Genomic DNA, 18746 nt, shown 5'->3' on the forward strand with positions numbered 1-18746 from the left:
TTTAAAAGAGACCCAGTGAGATGGGAGATCCTGAATTTCATTCAAGGTTTCAGAGATGTGGAACGTGCTATGCAGTATAGAGGCAACAAGAAGACAAAGTCATCAATATCCCTGGCATTGGCAAAAATCTCTTCATGAATATGTGTTCAAATTACGGTTATGTCAAATGTTGTGGTGTGTAGATAGAAAAGTGGAAGGAGAGCACTGAAAGGTTTTTAAAGTTGTGCTCCTAAAAGTAGCACTACCACCAATTTCAGTTTAAGTCAAACATGTTGCCATGGAAATGCCAAAAATATTTCATTCAGAAAACCAAACTACCAAGAATCAGTATAGCAAAATATTACACCACTGGGCCACTTGTATGTCATCCCCAACAAAAGTGTCTGATTGTCCTTATTTATAAACTACAATATAAACTATAATGCACTAAAGTTGCCATCTTTGTATCTACCACCAGACCTGTCTATGTGCCAAGTTTGGTCAGGAAACAGTGAATGGTTTTCGAGTTCTGCTCCAGAAAAGAGCATTACCACCTATTTCGGTGTAAGTCAACCTTGTTGCCGTGGAAACGCCGAAGATATTTTATATAGAATTCCAAAACTAGCAAAAAGGCACCAGTACACCACTAGACCAATCTATGTGCCAAGTTTGGTTATGAAAAAGAACGGTTTAGAGTTCTGCTCTGGAAAATAGCACTACTGGCAATTTCAGTCTAAGTAAAACATTTTGCCATGGAAACACCAAAAATATTTTATTCAGAATACCCAAACTACCAAAAGGCACCAGCACACCACCAGATCTATCCATGTGCCAAGTTTGGTGATGACATATTGAACGGTTCTAGAGTTCCGGAAAAGACAAATGTGCACGGGCGGAAGGACGGACACAGTGCATTTCAATAACCCCTGCAAAACGTGTTGCGGGGGATGAAAATCTGGTTCATGTCTGTGAAACGGACAACACTGCAGGGAGGACAAGGCAGAAGCGAAATTACTGTTGTTCAGGGACTGTGAATCGATTGACGTACACACCTTTATATGAGGAAAACGTTTTTATTTACTAATTCACCAGGTTAAATGACCAGTGGATCGACTCCGCAGAGTGTGAGTCACTCGTCTTGTGAAGGACAGGCACATACTCGTAAATGTTGGGTTCCTCATAGAAACCAAGTTAATATATGCATAATTCATCTTTCCTGAAATGAGGTGAAGTAAACTGTATATAGTCCCAACGACCTTAAACAGCCCGCAAGTTCGCAAATTATACTCATTTCGACAGAAGCATATCTGAAGATATTAAACACATTTTGCTTCGTTATTGTATTCATTTTCAAACCAATACTAGTGTCTCGGTGTATGTAAGTTCAGCATCCCACAAAGATGAGTGGAGCAGAGACGTGATCATCTGTTACCTGTGAAATGTTCTGTTGTTCTGTGGAAGTTAGTTACAGGAGGCAGCAGGTGCCTGCACACAGAGCATGTTGTCATGTTACATTCAGGTCCAGTGCTTGCAAACACAACAGACCTTGGCCGAAGGGGGAACTAGTCAACGCCGACATGACGTGCATGGGCCATGTGGGTAGGGGTTCAATACCAGGTTAGGGCAGGTCAGTGTGTGAGTACACACACAGACGCATATTATGCTAGACTTGCAACTAGCCTCTGAAATAAACATCTTTTACAGACAAAATAAATTCAGTAAAACAAATATAATAAAAAGGAGACTCGGGACTTTCTTTATTCTAAGAAGCTTTCGTAATCCAGACTTATGTGGGCTCCCTTGGATATTTGTCCAGGGTCTCCAGTATGTCTGTAGATGCATCTGTCTGTAGATGCATCTGTCTGCACATGCATCTGTCTGTAGATGCATCTGTCTGTAGATGCAGACAAAGACAGTTCTCGACGACGTTCTGGCAGGGACATTGAGGATGTGATCTGTCTACTGTAATGACGACACTTGGTACTGGCGAGAGTCTGTCCCAGTACTCCCTAGTCATACTATATCACACTACAGATTGTTGCTAGGTTCTAGGGCAGGGGATTCCCTAGTTTAAACACGTTTGACATAATAGACGATTTATCAGCGAGTTGGGTCTTACCCTGCTTCTTGCCAGTATTCCAGTTCAGTGACGTCATGCCAGCTTGCAGTGGACCATCTAGGGGATCGGAAGGTCACTGGTTCCATCCTCCGACGTTCCAAACCAAACAATGTTGAAAGATGATAGTTTTCGGTATGCATGTCCCAGCACACACACACACACTCACAGAGAGAGAGAGAGAGAGAGAGAGAGAGAGAGAGAGAGAAAGAATGAGAGAGAGAGAGGCATACAGTGGTTCACACAAATGGCAAAACTGCTTTACAAGGCATGACACAAGTTACAAAACCAGGTGTTCCGATCCATATTTAATATTCTTCCCATATAATAACCATAAGTTACTCAATCCCCATTCTTACGAGGAATTGCTATAGTTTGGGTAACAACACCTTCCGGTGAGAACAAAGGCAAAAATCTGTCCTCGGAACACTGCTGTTTTAGACATTACATACTATGTCTTTTCCCGATGTAAATATAGTTGCAGCGGTGTGACATCATACCATGTGTGTAGTGTGTAGAAATTCGTCCTTGGTGATTTAGAGTATCGGATCTAGTTGCATTGACCTTCCAATTCCTGTGCGACAAAATACACTAAGAGAAAAACACGCACACAGAAACAACCAGTCGCCGAAATGTGTCCCTGTACCTGCTCTAGAGTCCGACTCATTTCTGACCCGTCGAATCTGCGTCCCTGTCAACAGATCCAGTTACACAAGCATCTCGGGACTCGCCTCGTTGTTTGATACAGATCATAACATCAAACATCAAATTTGTATCAACTTTTAATGCAAGTCCAAATGACATCAAGCACACACAGCGTGAGGTGAAATTCTCTGTGTACTTAAAAATTGATACAAAAAATAGCTTGTAAGACCAGTCGAGTAGTCCTCTTGCGTTGTCTCACCTGATTAATTGTTGGTTTGGTTCATCTGTCTTCAGACATACTGACACGGATGTATACGCCGTTTACTCCACTAGTCCAGTCTGATGTGGTGGAGTTGTTTATGTCGAATAAGTCATGGATTAAACACTGAAAATTGTAAATACCAGGTGCTCTAGTTGTATGTCATTAATATATCTATCTTTGTATCTACAACCATTATGTCATCGATGTTTATGAAGTGAATCATTGGACTGTCTGACCAAAACTTCATTTAGTTACAGCCCGATGTCATACATGGAGGTTTGTTCATGCCGGCGTTAAATAAATGCTACTGGGATCGCGTTAGAAATTATTGCTCTTTTACAGCGGCGTGCGACTGTGCGTGCGCGCTAGTCCCGACTATAATTCCCGTGTATAGCCCACTGAGATATACTAAGCCAGTTAACATGGATATTCCACTCACGCACAAACACGAACCCCACCGACCAGGGGCAGCCTTTATCTCTTAAATGCCGGTCTCCAGACAGGTGGTTAGAACTATTCACGGCTGCTCCACTTTATAATTGTCAGATTTATTCTTGAGAACACAATAAGTATCATTCGAACTACACGATGTGTCACATACTCCTCAAAAGAAATTACTGAACACATGACATTTACATATATAGTTATGATGTCTTTTCTACAGTTACGCTGTGAACATACCATAACATTTAACGCAGATACAAAATCAATAGAAAACACTAGATTTCATACCGTCCGTACAATCGGTATTAAAAATAAAAATCTAATTATACCACACGTTATAACGATAACCGTTGTGACAGCGACACAATGCCCATGTGTAGCTAGATTTAACACTGGTTTGACCGAGGCTTACCATTGAGAGGAGAAGCACCAGCACAGCATGGCAGACACAAGTCGAATCCTGGACCCAAGTGATTGGCACCCTGGTCCAGTACACCACCCGTCCCGAGCATATGTGCACAAGAACGCGAAGCCGTGCGAATTATGGCGCTGGTCTAATAGATTATGTTAATTCCCGAAATATTTTTTCATGTTTGCATAATCTCAAAGGTTTCGAGAGTGCGAGTGCGTGTGCGAGTGCGTGTGCGTGTGCGTGTGCGTGTGCGTGTGCGTGTGCGTGTGCGTGTGCGTGTGCGTGCGCGTGTGCGTGCGCGTGCGCGCGCGTGCGCGCGCGTGCGCCTATGTACATGTTATAGCTGAAGGTGAAAGCTGATACAAACGATAAACTGTTGCATTTTCCAGTTTTCTCGAAACTTGACTGAAGTTTGTCCGGATCCATAAGGAAGCCCTTTGATACGCTGATGAAAAATAGAATAACAGTCGGAAGTCACTTTGTGCACATACAAAGCCTTGAGCCACCATACGACATGCATAAGTTACCTATTCACACGACTGGGTTTTGTTGCGTTTTTTTCGGTTTTTTTTTTCTTTTTGGCTTTTTTGTTGTTTGTTGTCTTTTGGGGTTTTTTGGCTTTGTTGTTGTTGCTGTTTTTACTCTTGTTTTCGTTGTAACTGTGGTGCAATACAGAGTAAATCACAGTCCTTCCCAAGTTCATTTACCACTATAAACACACAAAGTAACATATAATATACACGCGTGTGTGACTCTGACTGGTGAGATATACATATCGACATGTTCAGTGAGTATGATCTGCGTCGTATGTACAGCTAAGAAAATAAGAACATCACACAAAAAAAAAAAATACTACGCCACAACTAAACATGGCTTAACATGCGACAAGAGGACAAACCAGTCAGGTATATTCAAAAAGCGTATACATGCATTCATCTCAATGATAAATCCGCGTAAAAAGTGCAACACTAAATGAGTTGCTCACGGATGAGTCGAGCGGATCTCACGTGTGATATTTGAAATTGAAAAGTACATGTCACACCAAGAACTGCGTCACGCCTTTCGTCAATATTTACGCATTACGGGATTTGCAAGTCTATACTTATCGATCAGCTAAAAATGGTGGGCCTGGAGACAATGGGTAAGCCACTATGACCATGAATCGAGCCAGCTTTGTTATCGAGTGATCCACACGCGAGTTGTGTCGATGTGCGCAGTACATTTATCAGCCGTCCAACCCATTGTGGTGAGCCGGTCTGATCTTGTTAATGCGTGGAAATGGCGCAGTTGTTCGTAGTTCGATATCCTGTAGCCCGGGACTACTTGCCTGTACCCCTTATTGACCAATCAAGGCGAGGTATCAGAAATTACTGTTTTAATCAATTAAACAAGTGGATGTAGCCAATAACTCCGAGCCTGGATACACATTATGCGTATGTGGGCTGTTTGTAAGTGTGCGAGTGAGTAATGTTGTACTCTACGTTTAACGTTGAGCAATGGTTCAGTCGCTGTAGGACCACCACTGTTCTCAAATGCTAATACTGATTAACATTAATTGTCCACAGGTGTACTTTACCGATTTGATTGTTACTACTTCACAGGTGCACTTAACTGAATTGCATCGTGACGAATATTACTGCGGATACTGGGTACAAAATATATACACCTAACGGTAAAATCCCTTGCTAAAACCTGTAGAGTAAGTGTGAAATAAAACTAAAACAATTCGTGACGATTTATTAGATGACTACTGCCTAAAATACTATATGCATAAAATTATCTGATTTCAAACCGTATGCCCGTGCAGTACTGTGATAGAAAATTGACCATGTCGACCTCCAATATCATCACTGAGACGATGCTGCAACTGCACTTGTGAAATCACGTGAACATATTAATATCTGCATGATCACATAATTCAGTTAAAAAATATATGCATTAACATGAATTACTATTTGCGTTGCGCAACACAAAAAATCTGCCTGACGACTGAAGATCTCGAATGAAAATAGGTCACTATATTCGCAATAGAGCAATTTCAAAGGCACTGTATAGCATAACCTAAAAACCTAAATCAAACATTGAAAAACATCATCCTTGCATTTCATGTAGCAACAGGAGGACACAGTCCTTGAATTATTGCAAAATTTAAATCCGCCCAACGGGGACAATTTCAGGTCAGTTACGAAACACCCGACCTGATGAGACATGTCCTTCCTCCGCTTGCAGATCGTTGTGACATCGCTGTCCACTGTACACATTCCTGGTGGAAGGGAGGTAACCCTTGCAGCGTTCATTCCCATCATGTTAAGCTTATTAAACAAGATTTATAAAGGGTGAGTGAGTCAGATAAGGGCAATATTTCATTTATATCGCGACTAGCCTTGATTTATAAAACGTTCTGTAATTGTTACCTGTACAGATAATGTTCATTGATTTTCGAATACAGTTTCATGTACTCGTAATTTCATGTGTGGCTGGTTGTGGTATGGTTTCTAACACATGGACTGATTAAATGGTTGCAAAACTGTTGCCTAGATTAGTTGCTGCTTTAGACTATTTAGCATTGTTAGTGATTCTACCAGGAAGAAAGTATTAAAAATAATATGTGATACATTATTACAAATTCTCTGAAAATATGAAATTTATGTTTGATGTGTTTTTTCTGTTCTTAGAAATTCGCAGTATAAAATTTTGGCAAGGTTCTGTTTTCTGAAAGCAGACTAAAAACAGATATTATAAATTACTATGTTTGCGAGTATGATACAGACATTGAATATCCAGTGTCATATATATCAAAAATTGCACATGTGCAGATATCACTTTTGCCAAGAAACCATTGTTTCTGCATTTTGTCGTCTGAGACGTCATCAAACAATTGAACGTAACATCAATGACATGGGTCGTCACACTTGCATACCGTGTTTTACTTTACAAATTTACAGGAATAAAATGTATATTAAAGAAATGATTACACTCGAGCAGGTGCGTCATGCGATGTACCAATGTCAATATTTTCTCTCAAAACAGTTGTGTGGACTTTTAAACAAAGCATCTCAGACTCACAGTCAGGATGTAGTTTGGACAAGTAGAAGAGATAGAGACTTACTGTATGTCTTGCGGACTCATCCTCAAAGATTCTTACATCTGAACAATTCTGATCGGAACTGTTACTACCCTGAGAACTTGTTTTGTCTTCTCGGCAGATGCAAAGATTTTCCCCATCCCTCGAGCCCCCTAGCAGGATACAACCTCTCCGGCAAAGGCATTGATGTACCATGCAGTCTGATTTGAACGATCTTTTGATTTCCACTGCGTCAATACCTTAAGAAGGTTGGATACAAAATATCTAAATGTAAAGAAACTGCCATCTTTGCATACATCGTTAGCTTCCACCTTTTCAACCCATCAAATACTTTAAGTTCATGGAGCGCTCGTTCAATCACCCGAAGCGTCACTGATTCATCGATACCAGTTATCGGACGCCATCTTCCACTACTGAGTTCGGCACATCAAGGGCTATGACGTCCCAATGACGTCACTGATCAACAGACGTGATAATGGCCAGGGTTGGGATAAGGGACTTTGACAATGGGCCATTTTCAGGATTATTAGCCATTTTCTGAATTTCGAAGGGATGTATCAATAGTAAACTTCAAAATTTAAATGGGCCGTTTTTTATTCTAATGTGCAAGATGACTCATGGCCCCTTCCTTTCCCAATCCCTGTCATGACATTATTAAGTTAAGTTCTGGTAACGTGTGGGAGTTTTAATGATGATGCTAGACATTTTAGCCATAACATCTCTTTTTACCTTATCTCACACATGAACGTTTTCTGCTTGGCTAAGTGCTCCCCTATTACTTTCAATGTATCTCACTTACAAGCGATTTACATTTCCGTGTACCCCGCTGCCAATGGCAACTCATTTGTTACTTCGACATAGTACGTTTTTTTTATCTCGAATAACAATGAATCACGCATAATGCACGGTAATTACCGCGGTCTTGCGAATGCAAATCGATGAAAGGGAGATAACTCTAATTTGTTTTTAATTGTGTCCTCTGAAAACTCTAGCGATGTCTCGCATTCCAATAGGTTAACTTGGACAAAACGTCCAAATGTATTCCCAGAGAATATTAAGAATGGGAAGTACACAGTGGCGATTTTACTAATATAATACCTTCAGGAAAGACAGCAAGGCGCAAGACTCGAATCTTTTCATACGCACAATTTGGCTGAAGTGTACGACACACATGCTTCAAACTGTTAAAAATTAATACAGATGTGTTCAGTAAGATAAATACGTTGTTCACTGACCCTTCGGGCCCATGGGTTGATGTACCCTCGATGTACCCTGAGCCTTCGGGCTCAGTGAACATAAACAAACATCGCGGGTACATCAATCCATGCCTCACTCGTGACCAGTGAACAAAAAACTTTATTATCTACTAAAACTATATTATCAAGCACTGCATCTCTCAAGACCTCTTTAATAACACAGAGTAAAATAAGCAATCGCAAATTTAGTAACACCTGTCAACTTGGTTATAGAGGTTTGGCCAGCAGAATTATTGGGATGCACATGTCTTGTAGACGACACTTGCACTAAACTAAGCGAGATTTTACTGAAGACGCGTCGATGTTCGACAGCTGGAAAATACCTACTTGTTGTGAATGTGGAGATTGTTTATAGTACACTGGTGCAGAAATGGCCTAGACGTTACAGCATTTCTGTTGCTGAAATTCTCAAAAGAAATCGCCCATGCTGACCCCACTGTGACGCTGTGAAAGTCAACGCATCGGTCATATCGCAGCTGGGAAGTGTCAAGAAGGGCTGCGGGACGTTTTTGGTACCACGACATGGAGATGGGTGAAGGAAGAGAAGGTGGAGTTGTGATGAGTTTATTCTTGATGACTTTTTCCACACGTTCTTTCTCGGAATCGCTAACTCGCTGATCAGCTGAGGGAGACCATACACTCCTGGCCCGTGTTTAATTTTAAAGGGGCACTGATGCGGAGCAATTTCCGTGGACTGGTGTAAACTTTTGTTATTGTTTTTCTCCCGTGCGTACCTGGATGATATCCCAGAATTCGTGACTGGTTCGTGACCTCTGCTGTGCATTCCGTAAGCGCAATTGATAGTTTACTTATAGACAGATCAACTTAGGTGAAGTCATTTTTACTTCATAACAAATGTATTATGAAAACAAATGAAACACTTTGAAGGTTAATCATCTGCCAGTGGTAGAAATGGTAAAAAACTATTAGGACTGGGAAAATAACGAAGTCAATGTACGTCTCTATATTTTGTCTCATAACCCTAATTGGTTTATTGTCATATTTGTATGATTTTGAAAATTGATAAAAGAACACACGATATGCTTATACTCATAGCAAATTTCTAACATAACAGCAACATTTATACATTGTATAGATTGCCAATGTGGATCCTATTTCACACACATACGCGATCTAGTGTGTGATTTCTGTCATACAGATTCTGCTGAATGCTACAACAAATAAATTAAAACAAAATGCAAATAATGAATGTAAAACAGACTAATTTTATAGCAACAATGTCAGGCTACTACCTTGTTCAGGAATGTATCCATCAATATCCACGTAAAAGAAATCGTATTCCATTCATCTGCAGCTAGTAAGTAGTCCTGCTCTGTGTCGTGTGTCTGACAACTGTCTCATTTGAAAAAGTAACACATCGTTTCACGTCTTTCGTTGGTGAAAACCAAATAAACCTCTCATTGGTCTCCCAAGATAGCACACCTGGCAACTAATTGTATGATGTCCACTATTCTAAGTAATTTAGTTAACCAATGATGAGCAATCAATCAATCAACGCAAGGGTGGTTAATTCTTTGAAGGGAGGATGTTGTTTTTGCACTCACTCTTTACGACAGGGTGTAGTCATCTACACACACTGACTTTTGACAAATCCGCTAGAAGATAAAAGTAATTAATCAATCAGTGTGTTATCGGTTAATCCTTTGATCGATGTTTGTTTTTGTAACTCAGCTGATAAACCCTCTTGCATCACTTACATGCACATATTACATAACATACAATACATTTGCCATTACAGACCTTAATTTATAATGTTGAATATTCACTCCAGACAGGAGAAATGCCAAATGGGAACCTTTGTTGAGTAACCGAAGTGGTGTTACTACTAATTATACCTGTTATAAATTCATTAATTGACCATCCAGAGAATGATGACAAATAACACGTGTAGGTTTACACCACCAAACGCGAGTTACAGCAAGGAAGATGTAATCTCTGTGTCGCATGCAGCCTGAAAACACTTATGGGCCGAAACTGTTTTGAGGATACCAACAGAATTTCTTTACATAAGGAATACACACAGGCATTTGCTGTGTACTTGGGTAAATAGGTGAAATAAGGGTTTTATTATGGAAGAAAATTTTCAGATTTCTCTACCAAAGGCAAAGTCATCGTTTTTTGTTTACGAATTCAAATAAATCAACTGTGTGTTGTTATTATCATAAATAATAAACCATTGTAGCTACCATAGCTACCAAAATTTACGTATGATATTTGCTATCGAGGTTAAAAACACAGAAATAGGATCAAATTGGATCAGTAACTATACCATCCAAGCATCCGAAAAGAACTACACTGCTGGGATATTTGGTTACGATCAGACAAGGAATACCATGGATATTTTTAAACAAATGGCATATGATGGGCATCCGGCCTCCTGACTGTTAAGGTGAAGAAATTCTGCTAATATGGACAGGAGCCCACGGTCGAAGGAGCGGGCGCTGACCAATTTGCGGTTTGGTTTTGTAATTCGACCGTTGGCGAGAAACATTATTCGCTCCGCATCAGTGCCCCTTTAATAGACAATGCAACCAGGGGAGATAACTCGTGACGGTATTGCTGTACAAGTCCAGATAAACCGTCGTTTGCATTGGTCTTCCTAGCTGAGCAAGTTCAGCTTGGTATGAACATTTATCAGGTACAGTATTGATCAATATGCACAACTGATTACTTTTGAAATGATGATGAAAGTTTTGAATGATTATGAAATCAATAAAATGTTTTAAATACTAAGGCTATGTCTAAAACTCAGTTCAGTCAATACATACAAGTGAGAGGGTATTCTGTTACACTGATTTTACCAATATTATAGCCCTAATACAGCCATACTGGAGAAATGAGATTGTCTTATTTAGCCAATGTTTTGATCAAATGCTGCCATCGATTCAATAATTAAAAAAGATCATAAAAATGAACTGAATGAACAGTCACTGAACTGTCTGGTTCAGACTATTTTTTTTACAGACCATCATCACATAGCTGGAATATTGCTGAGTGCAGCATTGAAAGGAACTCGCTCTCTTTCTCTCTCATTCACTCGCTTACTCACTCACAAGTAACTCTGAGTGTTTTTCTATTTCCACCAGTTTGCAGATGGGGTGACATCTTCATGATGCCTCAGCTGAACAGCTGTAATGACGTAACAGCACTACTCTAGGATGTGACTGGTATACAAAGATGTTGTTTTACACATTATCACATCTTCTAGAACCAAACAACTTGGTAATTTCACCCACATATTAACTTTCATCAGGCTGTTGTATACACATGGACTGAAATATACACTGAAGTTTTGAGTTGGTTAAGACAGAATTACTCACTATATCTGGAACATTTTAACATCAGACTTCACAGCATGGGAACAAGATTGCCACATGTACAGTATCATGTGATCTGGCATGAGGTGACCCTTGATGCAGTCAATGCAGTATTGGATGACAGGACTGTTGAACGACCCTTTATGTCTCACAAACACTGCACTATGTCATTTGTGCAAATTTACCTGCTATTTACTGGTACTTGCATGAGGTCTCGCAGAAGATAGCTATCTCCACCTTTCTCAGTGATAAGTCCATAGACAATACTGTCGAGATAATAACCAATACACTTATGAAAGTTTGATTATTATTTATCTTGAGGCCATATCAAACACACAATATAGTTTAAATAAAGCTGTAAAAGTTTGTAAAATAAATGTGTACATAATGAACTTGAAAACAGAAAACTGGGCAGTTTTTTAACTCTGTCAAATTATGACTACAACTGTAAGCGATACAGCCTCTGAAGGAGTGTTTGGTGATTACCATGGCAGTGGGTAATATCTTTTCCAGTTTCCGTCCTACTGGGAGGGGTGACATGGAAATTTGCTGAAGCATCATTGAGCAATGAAATTAAAGTACTTTACATGAAGGTAAGACAATAACCTGTTCTACTACATGTGGTAGGTAGACCTACCAGCATCTCAAATAATAACTTGACAATACACAATTATTAGCCTATCAAACTGAAAAACAATCACACAACAGCAAAGTTCATTTAACATGGTGTAGTTTTATTTTTTTCCTACATTTGGCACTATTTACTTTTTCATGAAGACACGCAAAGAAAAAGAGGAGGTTGTCATACTGCCCTTCATATTTTGTTGAGAGGAATAACTCGTGGTATTCACACATGAAGTAGTAGATGGCCTCTATTGTGGAGAGGTAGGTCTTGGGGTTACCATGGTGATTTCGCCAGAAATTGGTCGTCCGACACCGAAGTTCCACTTTCTGTAAACCTGTAATTGAGAACAAGTATCAAGTATCACAGCTGGACAAGGTGTGAACATGGTGACACAAGTACCTCCTTGTTAGACCATTTTCATATTCTTCTCATGGGTGGGGTTTGGAGAGGGGGCAAGTAGCCTTGTGGTTCAAGCGTTTGCTTGTCACACCGAAGACCCAGGTTCAATTCCCCATATGGGTACAATGTGTGAAGCCCATTTCTGATATACCCTGCATGATGTTGCTGGAATATTGCTGAAATCAATGGAAAACCATATAGTCGAAGCATATGTCTGACAACCACTGACTTCTAAGAGCTTATGGTCAGAGGAGTTACTCCCCTTGTTCAGTTATCACTCCCAGCATGATGCATCTGGGTGCTGATGAATCAGCACTGTGATGCATTGTGTATCAGTCATAGTTATGTGTACCAGTGGTAGTACTGTGTATCTTGGGTAGACCTGGTTGGTTGAGTCACATGCTCACAATGTTTAAGAAGCCTTGTTCAGGAACTGTTCCCTTGTGAATCTGGAGAGGCATAGCAACACTACTGCCATCAATTATTCACATTTTGAACATTGTCCAACTACAAACACTAAATTGTCTTACCATTTAACCTCTCATCCTGTGAAATTCTGAAAGTTTGGTTCCATGTGGAGTCAATGAACACAACACGATCAAACAGAGGTGAAGCTACCTTGGCTGTGTTCTCCGGACCATCACTAATAGCCTCACCCACATCTTCTGATGATAACTTGTTCCTTGGCAGACTATTGTTCGGTTGACTGTTGTTAGAAGTGTTGTTTGGTGGACTGTTGTTTGGGCGACTCTTTTTTGAAGGATCTACAGCATCACCTCCATTTGCATCACTGGGATGAATGTTATCACTCGAGCATAATCTGTCTTTCATATCCACGGAATTCGGAGGGTGAGTACGGTCAAATTTGGCGTTTTCTTCTGTTTCACATTTATCTGAAGATGGAATTTTGATGAATTTGATGTCTTGGCATTCAATGTAGCAAATATACACAATCATATAATGGAGGATTAGGAAACACACTGAAGGACAGAGGAGTTACTTCCCTAGTTCTGCACACATGTCACTTGTGTTCTCCAGTACCTTTCATAAATATGTATGAAGTGATAGGAATGGCCAGACAAGAACTAATAACTAATTTTTGTACCATGTGCATGGTAGGCAAAAACAGAAGTACTTGTACACACATAGAAACAAAGACACACATACAGAGTTTAAGTGATATCATAACATAAAGCTTGAACATTGATGCTCTCAATAGTTTGCTGTTGATGTTTGTGTTACAGTGAGAGACAGACATACTAAAAGTGATCTGTTATGTAGATCTAAACCTTTAAATGACATACCTCTTCATATATGACTTAAAAAACTGTTGCCAAACACTTTAACTGCCTGTTCCTTATGTGAGTAAGATGGTCCTAAGTAGATGTCTGACCACTTATTAAGCCCTTTCTCACCTGTACAACTAGGGTCTGCCACCATGGTCTGATGAGGCGAGGCTGCCAAGTCTTTCAGCTGGACTGCATCCTCACCAGGAAACACAAGAAGTGTCTGTCAAATAGATACAGACTATGTACCTGGGGTTTGAGTCTATGATTATATGTGTGGACAAAATGTTTTGACAAATAGTCAAAACGCTGCTTTGCCAAAATTTGATGGTTCCTACAGAAGTACTCCTAGTTATCAAAGACTCCACACAGCCATAAAATAATGACTTAATACACAATGGCCAAGTTTTAACTACAACTAGTACAAGACAACTGTACTTCCAACACATCAAAGGTCAACAGAATGGTGTTTGAAAGTAGAAGCATTTAATAAATCTGAATGTTTCTGATGATATTCTCAGATTTTCCAATGCAGATATTCCAATGCAGAAGCCACGCATTCAGCCATTGTGGCATCCATGAACTGGCAATTAGGTATGACTCTATGAGTGTGGGTTCGAATTTCAGATGGAATTTATCCCCCAAAGAACAAAAGTAAATAACACCAAATACAAAGTCTGCAACAAGGGACTAGACAGTTTCAGTTTACAACTGGCCACTTTATACATTGACATAAAACTGATAGGCACATGATTGTTGAATATAGCCGCTCTCTAAACTTCAGTTAAAGATTCAGAGACTTATCATGCTAAACAGAAAGACTCTGGCTTATGTCCTGTGACTGCACGAAAAAATATTGCTTACTCTGTCCTTGTCATAATCTGGTATCACTGGAAAGACATGGATGGTGACATCAGGGGAGATAACTGCTGCATGACATGCGGTGCTCTTGCCATCTCTTTCATGGGGATGTTTAATCACATCAACTTTTAATGGCAGCTGAATAAAATGAAATTACACATGATATATAGTATTCCCAGAAATTATTGAGAATCATGTTGCGTCATGTAACTCATTACGTTTATCAACTTCAAGCGTTGTACTTACATAAACATGTTAAAACATCATCCTTTTACAGTCTCAGTCTTGTTTTAGTACTTTGTTAGACCTCCTCACTCAGCAATGCATGCCTGAATACGCCTAGGCACACTACCCATCAAAGTTTGTAGGTAATCGTGTGACAGGGTATCCCAATATTGGACCACCTCGGCCTTCATATCTTCAATATTTCTCAGTCCCTTTTGGTTTATTCTGTCCTTCATGACTCCCCACACATTCTCAATTGGGTTTAGGTCTGGGCTGTAACTGGGCCAGTCTAAAACTTGAACATTTTCGCCCGACAACCACTGTTTTGTGTAGCGCGCAGTGTTTTGGGTCATTATCATGCTGGAAATTCCAATCATCTTCATACAATGTTTGTGCTGTCGGAAGAAGGTGACCATTTAGAATGTCAACGTATCTTTCTTTTGTCAAGTTTCCCGTGAAAACACACAATGGCGTCACTCCGCGAGCCGATATGTCCCCCCACATGTGAAACTTCGGGCTATGTTTTGGTCGCTGGTAGATAGGTTTGACAGTATCTTTGGTCCAAATTTTCACACAAATTAGGGAAAAGCCAAACAGAACTTTCATCCGAAAAGAAAACATTATCCCAATCTTGATTTTCATGAGCCCGACACCAGTTTAAACGTTTTTTCCTTTTGTGCATCTTTCATCAACGGCGAGGGAATTCCACGTTTTTTCACCCAATTAAGTCTCTGTAATTCCTGTAAAAACTGTTTCATTGCATACCTGAGGACTTCCTCTGGTAATCATTTCATTTCTGATGTTCTCAACACTTTTCAATTTGCCCCTACTCACAATCTGCCGAAGTCTTCGGCGATCCACAACACTGAATTTCCTAGGCCGACCTGCCCCTGCTTTGTGCTCTATCCCGGTTCCTGTTTGAATATTCTTCAAAGTTCTGTATACTGTAGACAGAGGAATACCATGTCTACAAGCTAACACTTTAGCATCAGCCTCACCCCTTTCAAAATCATCTAGAATGAGCTTTCTTTTCTCTCTTGCTGTAAATTTTGCCATGTCAACACAGGAAGCCGTCTGCTCAGACAAGGGAGATAACTCTTGACGTAATGAGCTACCTTCTAAGCCTTCAAGAGTTGTCTCCCTTATTTAGTATGCTTAGTGCACAGTGAAAGCCCTTTTTCCAATCTTAGCATCATTAGAAAAAAAACAAAGATTTTCTCAATAATTTCTGGGAACACTGTATATGTGAAACATGGACCGAAAATGCCTAAAAGACAGGAAATTTTGACAAAGAATGATCATGTTCTCATTGATGATCACAGTTGCTACCTTCTTGGGACTTTATGGCAGTAGAGAACAAACAATTAAGTATGTAAATTGTTCTAACTAACAAAAAGGACTCATTCACTTTTGTTAATCATGTGCTTGACTGTGATATTGTTATCAGTCAAGTTTATATTGGTCATGTTTTTGGAGTACATCAAGAATAAAAATGTTTGAAAAGTATGACTGTTTGTTGTTATTAAATGATATTTAGGAGTCATCTTTGAATGAATTCCTGGGTTGCAGACAGTGTACTTCCCATGGAGTCGTTGCCTTATTACTTGAGCACTCACTATTCATTCAAGTTTCTGCTTAAATATATGAAATAACACTTAATCAATTAGATTTATGTGAATTCTGATGCAAAAAAATATAATCAGGGGTATCCAATTACCCTATGCACCATATTTGGTTTAAATACACCAAAAAACAGCAGTGTTGTGAGAAAATTAATATATATTCGTCGAAAATTGCGGTCAGCAAGTTTCCTGTCTTACATATACAAAATCAATATAAATTTGAACCCAGAATATCAGACAATGTTATTTATGATCAGTTATCTGTATTACGAAAAAAAAAAAAAAAAGACCCACATGGTATACCTACTTTTAAAGGACTATTTACAAAGTTTCAACTTACAATAAAATTAAAAATTCTGCAGATTAACACTCAATCAAAACCTGTTTTAATTTCATTTCAAGTTATAGACATACAACAACTTAACAGTGACAGACACATTTGCCATACTTTTGAAAACAATACATTAAAAGTGAATCTGATCCTGGTCTTTCCAGCAAAACAAAAACAAAATAGTCAGTGCAAGGAATTATACAATTACTGATATCCATATCAATTATCATAACATTATTATCTTTTTTTCAGGCAGTTATTTGTCAGTCTGTTGTCAGTCAGTTCCTTTAAACAACACTGTGCAAAATGAATACAGATGAATGAATGATACGAAACCTTAACTCTGGGAGTCAATTCTTCTAGGCCCAAGACAGGACAGTAGCACGTGTAGCAAAAGTATTTCCGAGATTTGTTGCATTTTCCACATGTCGTGCGTCCTTCTTCCTCATCTAGCCTGTGATAGTTGTCAATCTTCAAGCCAGAAAATGGTGATTCATTATTCATGGTTATCACCTGGTCAGCATCTGAAAAAACAAAACCTATGTCTATCAAATATGCTCTTAAGGAGACTCAACTACTGCTTGTATTATACTATTTATTCCGTGTTTAGAATACTCAATATAAGTATAGTAGAACTGGTACTTTGTAAATTGACAAACAGGAACACTTATTAAGATAGTACAGAGTTATATGGGAAAATGTGATAGATAACATACTAAGTTCAGTTGTCCTTGAAACTGTACAGAAGTTTATCATAGTTTGTAGGCAGTTATAAATTAAACCCCATATGGATCAGAAACCAGCCTCAGTGTTCCAGTTGAAACACTGAATAAATAAATCAAACGACTCAAGATGAACATAAGACAAAATTAAGCTATCTGGACAGGTTCATGCCAAGACAGGTAGTAAAATAACTTTAGCCGATGACTTTTATCTTGACTAACATTGATTGCTTGTCTTAAAGCTTTTAGATAATTAAATTATTTAATACATGAAAACACCTCAAACAAATTAATAGATTACTTGCTATAGTTACGAAGAAGAAACTCGACTCCAAGTTGGAAAATCACCGTTATCAGAACTCTAGCAATATCTACTCTACCATATATTTTCTCTGCACTTGTCAGAGCCTCGTCAGAAAAAGTCCATCGCAGTTAATACAGCAAGAGGTGTTTTCATTAGTTTGGATATATCCAAAAAGTTTTGTTGTTTTTTTCTTCAAATGAGTTGAAAACTCAAACTGGGAATAATATCGTGTAACGTGTTTGTATGTATTTAATTTGGTGCCCTTCGTTTATAGACTCTGATTACATTCATGCATGCAATACGTTCTTATCACTGCTCCCAGGTTGAAGCGCAGTCCTTCTTAATTAACCTACATCCACATTCAGACCACTACGAATCCATGGAGGCCTAGTTTCTCAGCCCTAGATGTCAGTGCTGCGTTTCCTCTCGCTATTTATGTAACGGATGCATACCGACCAACCCGTTTTGATCGATATCATATTCATACCACAAAAGGTAACAGGAAAGATGAAACAACTCGTAAAGAAAAGTAGGGCAGGCGATGATTCAACAAATGAGAGCGTCTGCATGTATCGCTTTACCGGAAGCTAACAGGTGCGCGAGGAGTTCGTTGAAAGACGGAATGTCCCTATCACTGCAAACCTTAAAGGAACAACAACAGCACAACGGTCTTTAAAGCACATAAATAAAGTTACAAGAATTCAGATTATTTTGTGAGGAAGTTATGATATATTTGCTTATCTCCAAGGATACAGAATATATATCCTAAATACTGCAAACGCGATGATGGTTCAGATCCCGTTTTGTCTTCGACGCAGCCATACAATTGATAGT

At 39.2% G+C, this 18746-nt stretch overlaps 1 protein-coding gene across 1 annotated transcript; it reads right to left on the reverse strand.

The window, feature by feature from the left end:
• Positions 1-11832: 11832 nt before the first annotated feature.
• LOC137279217 (tRNA-uridine aminocarboxypropyltransferase 1-like) lies at positions 11833-18521 on the reverse strand. The gene is made up of 6 exons (XM_067811717.1): positions 18400-18521; positions 17223-17410; positions 14712-14846; positions 13977-14070; positions 13092-13454; positions 11833-12496 (listed from the first exon to the last, which is right to left on the reverse strand). The coding sequence occupies exons 1-6, from the start codon at positions 18479-18481 to the stop codon at positions 12252-12254; spliced, it is 1107 nt and encodes a 368-aa protein (XP_067667818.1). The 5' UTR covers positions 18482-18521; the 3' UTR covers positions 11833-12251.
• Positions 18522-18746: the final 225 nt, after the last annotated feature.

Source organism: Haliotis asinina, chromosome 3 (genome assembly GCF_037392515.1).
Source record: "Haliotis asinina isolate JCU_RB_2024 chromosome 3, JCU_Hal_asi_v2, whole genome shotgun sequence".
NCBI classification, from domain to species: Eukaryota; Metazoa; Mollusca; class Gastropoda; order Lepetellida; family Haliotidae; genus Haliotis; species Haliotis asinina.